Source organism: Humulus lupulus, chromosome 9 (genome assembly GCF_963169125.1).
Source record: "Humulus lupulus chromosome 9, drHumLupu1.1, whole genome shotgun sequence".
NCBI classification, from domain to species: Eukaryota; Viridiplantae; Streptophyta; class Magnoliopsida; order Rosales; family Cannabaceae; genus Humulus; species Humulus lupulus.
In genome coordinates this window covers 12,520,494-12,527,393 of record NC_084801.1, presented here as the reverse complement: position 1 = coordinate 12,527,393, position 6,900 = coordinate 12,520,494, and the positions used below count along the sequence as shown (strand labels likewise).

The 6,900-nt window shown below is 30.5% G+C and overlaps 1 protein-coding gene across 1 annotated transcript; it reads left to right on the top strand.

The window, feature by feature from the left end:
- Positions 1 to 1,852: 1,852 nt before the first annotated feature.
- LOC133799438 (expansin-like B1) lies at positions 1,853 to 3,418 on the top strand. The gene is made up of 4 exons (XM_062237454.1): positions 1,853 to 1,973; positions 2,098 to 2,207; positions 2,350 to 2,667; positions 2,808 to 3,418. Exons 1-4 carry the CDS (start codon positions 1,853 to 1,855, stop codon positions 3,015 to 3,017), a joined length of 759 nt encoding a protein of 252 aa, XP_062093438.1. The 3' UTR covers positions 3,018 to 3,418.
- The last annotated feature ends 3,482 nt before the right edge of the window (positions 3,419 to 6,900 follow it).

Here is a 6,900-nt window from a genome sequence, read left to right as displayed (position 1 = left end):
TTTTAATTTTAATCAATTGTTTTATATTTAATTCAAATTAAATAAATAAATATTGAACATATAAAAAAAATCTGGTTTCATTCTATACTGAGCACAATGTCCTTGGTATAGCCCATCCAAATGACAAAATTGGACAGGTTCTACCGACGATATTGTCAACTCTATATCGAGAACTATTATCCTCAGTACAACCTATATCGAGAACATATTTAATGTCCTTGATAGAAGTTTTCCTCTACCGACGAGGATGTACCGAGAACGTTCTACCAAAGACATATTGTCGATAGAAGCTGTACTAAGGACATTCGGGCTTCTGCCGACGACTTTTGTTCATGGTATAGGCCTTTTTTGTAGTGATTATTCTCTTATTTTCTTTAGTAATACTACTTTATACATTTTTTGTTTAATAAATAACAAAATAATACTTTTTATTAGATAAATTAATACATAAACATCTCTTGTGAACTTGTTTCCAACCAAATTTATTTTCAGTATTAAAATATATATAAATAATTAAATTAATTAAAAAATAATTAATTTTATAAAAATTATTTAGAAAGTTTTTGAAAAATATATATTATTATTTCAATTAATTAAAAATATACTGAGAGAGAAAAAAAAACAAAAAGTTTAATGGTTTTCAAAATTTAGGTTTTTAATTTTTTTTCTTAGATTTTAAACTAATTAAAATATTTATAATTTTTTTAAAATTTATTTATTTTTTATGTTTTAAATTAATTAAAAATATTTAAATATTGAATTTTTAAATTTAGATATAGAGTTTTAGAAAATTAATATTAAAAATTGTTTTTTAATGTATTATATAATATTAAGTAATTAAAATAGAGATATTTTTGTTGAAAATAAATTTGACTAAAATTATGTTCAAGAGGGGAAGTGTTTGTAGTGATTTATATTAAATTCAGGATGGATAGAGTTTAGTATATGTATTAATCAAGAGGGATATAAATTACTTGTTTTGAAGCTAGCTAATAGTAGGATTAAGGATTTGATTCCCTAAATAAGTGTATGTATGTTCGCCGTAATTTTGTTTGGAGGCTATAAATAATTATTGTACTATATTAGGGTGTGGTGTGTTTTTATTTCATCTTGTTTTCTTAATTCAGCATGCAAATGTAGCTGTATGTTGTAGTATTAATTAAATCAATTTATGTAGAAGAATAATGCATATATGGTATTAATAATTCCAATTAATATTATAACAAGGCAAAAGCCATACATAAAAGACATAATTAAATGGGACAAAATGATCATAATTTCAATGCAGTAATAATAAGGTTTGAATTTTTGTTCCATAACAATTAACGGACACATAGTTTTCCAGCTCCTGGTACTCTTTTTTCTTTTTATAGTAAAATCCAACGTGCAAATTCATTAACTCCATGACGGAAAAATATATATATATATATATATAGTGAGAAAGCAAAGAGAGGCAAAGGTTGGGCTGCCACAATTAAATTCAAATATAATTCTTATTATAACTAATAATACAAACACATAGTTATAAGTAGATAAATATTTTTTATAATTTATATATGAAAAAAGTCAAAAATAAAAAATGGAGCACATATAGCTGAACGTGGATTTCATCTTAAACCATGCATCATCTCTAATGCGTTGGAATTCTAGATAATTCAGAAGCCACCTCGCTTGATCATCGATCATACCTTAATGCTCAATCCCACCAAGGCTTTACTATAAATACATGGTATACCTTCTTTTCTTTGCTACAAAACAACTATACTTTCTTCGTTTTTCTTAGTACCTTTTTCTGTATTTATCTCAATATCATTTCTCTTTTGTTTTCCATTTATTCTGTGTTTGAATAAAAATGAAGAAACAACTATGTGCTCTTCTTGGCATTCTGCTTTTTCCAGTATTATTATGTGCTTCTACGTTTACAGATTCAAGAGCCACCTATTATGGCACCCCTGACGGCTATGGGACTCCAAGTATACAAGTCTTTTAGTATTTGCATACATATTATGCATATATTTTTATGCATAATACCTAATTAAACCATGCGCCTACTTTTTATGACCTTTTCTTGCGGTGTCTAATAATATAATTTATTAGGTGGAGCTTGCGGATTTGGCGAATATGGAAGGGTGGTCAATAATGGCTATGTCTCAGCAGTATCTAGGGCACTGTACAAGGATGGAGCTGGTTGTGGGGCATGCTATAAGGTAAAATTATAAGTACTGCCTACTTAAAATGCTAACCACAATTAGAAATAATAATGCTCAAGTACAATTTGGAAATATTGCTTGTATTTTTCATTTAGTAAAAGTACCATATTGCTAAGGTTATTGTATCTTAATATTTCAGGTTAGATGCAAAAACCCCCAACTTTGCAGCTACAATGGGGTGGACGTAGTAGTGACTGATTATGGGGAAGGAGATAGAACTGACTTCATCCTCAGCCCACGAGCCTTCTCAAGCTTGGCTCTTCCCAACGCAGACAAAGAGTTGTTCAATTATGGTGTGGTTGAAGTAGAATATACAAGGATCTCTTGTAAGTACCCGGGTTTCAAGGACCAGGTTTCTTACAAGATCAATGAAAACGGCAATTATCCATACTACTTGGCTTTGAGTGTTTTATATGTAAGCGGCCAAAACGACATCACAGCAGTTGAATTGTGGCAGGTATGAATATATGACACTATATATTCAATTCTATTTTGTTTATTAGTTTTCTTTTTTTTTTCTTTTAAATAAAATAACTGAAATAATACTCAGCACAACTTTTAAAAACTTTATCCAATGACGTTGTTTGTGCACTATAGGAGGACACCAAACAGTGGAAGCCCATGCGTAGAGCCTATGGGGCAGTTTGGGACATGACAAATCCACCAACGAGGGGACCAATCACCTTGAGGTTCCAAGCTACAACCAGTTTAGGGTACACTTATTGGGTTCGCTCTGCCAATGCCATACCCAAAGTCTGGAAAGCTGGGGCTACTTATAAGGCCACCGTTAAGCTCATCACTAAATAAATTTATATTCATATATCAATTTTTATTAGATGTATCTCTGCTAAGATATAATTATACCGATGTGTGAGGGCGTAATAAATAAGCCAATTATGTTTAATTAGTTTTGTGTTGCTGCTTTTTTTTTTTTTTTTTTGAATTTGTACTTGGGAATAATAGAGATATATCATCAATAAAACTTGCATTTTGTTATTCTAAAGCTAACTAAAGAAATTGATCAATTTGTCTAACAAAAAAAAAAAAAAACTATCATGTTTAAAAGATTACTATAAATTATATTCTGACTATTTTGGAATGGAATACAAATATTGTCGTCAACTTAATTAGAATGATCACAAATGCTATTGGAAATAGTATCTACAGTTGTTGTTCGGATTTATATAAATCACAATCAATATCCAAGATCATAGATATAAGCACAGCATACACCTTAAACATGTTTCTATATAAACTAAATATTAAATCGTAAATTATGTTCCTGAACTCATGAAGAAATGAAAAGAAGAACATCAATAACAGAAGCCACTTGAATTCATGACCGGAATAGCTTATTGTCACCTGGTTTCCTTGTCTTGCATGTCAAAATAAGCATTCCCAACATTTTCACTAAACCTTATTTTGTTAGAATATTATGAATCAATTAAAAATTACGAAAAAGCATAATTCTAATTGAATGTGATTAAATTCAATATTATGACACTACAAAAAATGAGGCTTTTGACGGCACGTTTCGGAATTGTGTCGTCAAAAGTTGCTTTTTTTAGCGCGTTCCACGAATTGCGCTGGCAAAAACCAGCACTTTCACCGGCGGCAATTTGCACCGGCAAAAGTTTGCACACGTTTTACAACCTACTTTTTGCCGGCGCACAAGGCATTAGTGTCGGAAAAAGTGATTTTTATACAAACCTAGTTTTGACGGTGGTATTTTTGCTGTTGCATTATGATGTTGCGCCTGCAAAAGTCTTCAAAATACGTCGGTAAAAGTCATAAACGCGCCAGGAAAATATAAAATTGGCCGGTAAAAGTATTAAAGAATAGAAATACATAATTTTAAAAAAAAATTATTAGTGAATATAGTTTTATATATTATCATTAATTAATTAATAATTATTTAACATCTAATCAAGGGTATAAAGTTATTAGATTGATCTAAGATCAACATTAATACTAACTAACTTTATAATTATGAACTAAGATTGTTGTGATCATTGTCGATTATGCTTATCTAACCATACGATTATCATTTATTTTTAAAAAATTTTATCATAGGTCTAATAAAGTGTTGTGTTACACTTAAGTTTATGAATATATACAATCTTGGTCTTACTCAACATTATTAGTGTTACTGATCATATAATCGGGTATTGTTCTTTTGTTAATATATATATATATTTATGTTCCATTATTGATAATTTCTTGAAACGTTAAATAATTATTCATTTTTTGAGGAATAAAGAAATAGTTGATCATACCACTAAACTTTTATTATCATTAACAAGAATTAATAGTAATTGTATTGAATGTGTAAGTAGATAAACTCCTGTGATATATATAAATATTATTGTATCTCATCAAATTTCATCAATTTTTAGATATATTTACAATTTTATTATTAATTATGAACTTTATAAATAGTTCGATTAAACTCTAAGTGTTAAAATATTCGAAATGTTAAGCAGTACTGCTAGTTAACCTAGTTTGTTGGTAGTGTCTGTTTCGGTCTCGTTAAATATAACACCCAAAATGTATGTTAAGCATATCAATTTGTAGATATATTTAGTAGATATTATTAAGGGTAATTAGCTTTTTCCCCCCTCAACTATCACCACTTTCAATATTTGCTCCCTGAACTATTTTTGTATGTAAATTTCCCCCCTGAAATTTTTTAAGAGCTAACTATTGCTCCTTTTGTTTGTTTCCGTTTATTTTAGAGATGGAATGCATCTTGGGCAATTGAAAACAAGGGTAAAAGGGTAAGTGTACAATATCTTGGTGGGAGACACTTTTACTTGCTAACTAAGCATTGTATTTACGTTTATGGTCTTTTAATCTCAACAGAGAAAAAAAAAAGTTAACTTAAGCTATTTCAAAAAAAAAAAAAAAAAAATTGAATATATGAAGAATTCTTGTCAAAAAAAAATTGACGTAAATGAGATTAAAACAATGAATGATCCCTCTTTGAATTATAGTAAGTCATTTTCTTCTCTTTTTTTTTTCATTTCTTCAGTTTGTATATTAACTCTTTAGGGTTTTTTTTTCTTTAAGAATCTCAGCATCATGAAATTGATTTTGGTAATGATTTGATAATTTTCATATATTTTTTTAAGAGGACTATGCTTGTTTTATATTAGAACCATGTATTTCTTAAAGAGCCAATTGATATAGTCTTATGTGATCTCTGTTCATGAAGTCATATGTATTGTCTTTATCTATTATACAACTATTTTAGTCAAAGTAGATGGAATATTGTCTTTATATATATATATTTATTGTCTTAATGAAAGGTACTAGTGGGTTGGAGAATATTGCATTTACTTTGAGTACTTCAATGTTGCTTTTCTATTGAATTTGGGAAAAAAAGATTGTTGTGGGGTTTGTTATAGGGAAATACATTGAAATAGTTAAATCATGTGCAACTTTTAATTTTTAACATTTAACTCTTTTTCCTCTAGACCCTCAATCGAAAACTTCCAATTTCATTGAAAGTCAATGTTCAGTGCTTACACAGAGGTCAAATGTGGGTGTGCTTGAAACTGGCGCTGGTGTGGGTGGTTCATGGGATTTTTATGTTGCAGATGGCAGTGTTGGTTTAACAGTGGCTGTTGGTTCAAATTTGGACAGGGAAGAAACTGATTTTGAGGATAATGATGAGGTTATTGCAGAATATATTAGAGATTTTGAGTATGAACAAAGTGATGATGCCCTGAATGTTGATGAAACTGCAGAGAAACATTTGAAGGGAATAGAAAAGAGGGCAGTAGACATTGATGATGTGAAAGATTTGCCAATTTTTGAGTCTGATTCAGATTACATTCCAAGAGATAGCTCTGAGAGTGATGTTGATGATAGGACAGAGCATGGTGAGGGCTCAAAGTTTCACAAGCCAAGAAAGTGGACTAAAAAAACAAAGTTACCACAATTGACAGAGTTTAAAGCTGATGTTGATATAGAGAAGCCAGTTTTCAAGTTGGGTTTGGTCTTTAGCTCAGGGGCTGTGTTTAAACAAGCTGTGAGGGAATATGCAATAATGAATGGAAAAGATATTTGTTTTAAGAAAAATGATCCTCATAGAGTAAGAGCTGTTTGTCGCGGTGTAAACTGCCCTTGGGTGTGTTTTGCCTCAAAGATAGATGACAGTCAAACATTCATCATCAAGACTTATATCAACGAACATAAGTGTTCGAGGAACAACACCAATTGTTTTGAAACTTCAAAGTGGTTGTCAAAAAAGTATTTAGATGAATTTAAGAGTAATGAGAACTGGCGTCTTTCAGCATTCATTCAAAAAGTCAGCAAAGACCATGTGCTAGAGGTTTCAAAACATAAGGCATACAAAGCCAAGCGACTAGCAACCAAAACCATCGAAGGTACTTATGAAGAATAGTACACTGCGCTTTATGATTATGCTGAGGAGATCAAGTATACCAACAAGGGTTCAACTGTTGAATTTCTGACAGATATGGCACCGAATGGAAAACCACGATTTAAAAGGATGTATATTTGTTATGCAGGCTTAAAGAATGGTTTCAATGAAGGATGTGGACCTGTGATTGGTTTAGATGGGTGTCATATCAAGGGGCCACACCAAGGACAACTCTTAACAGCAATTGGGATAGATGCAAATAATGGCATGTACCCTATTGCATTTGCTGTGGTTGAGATTGAA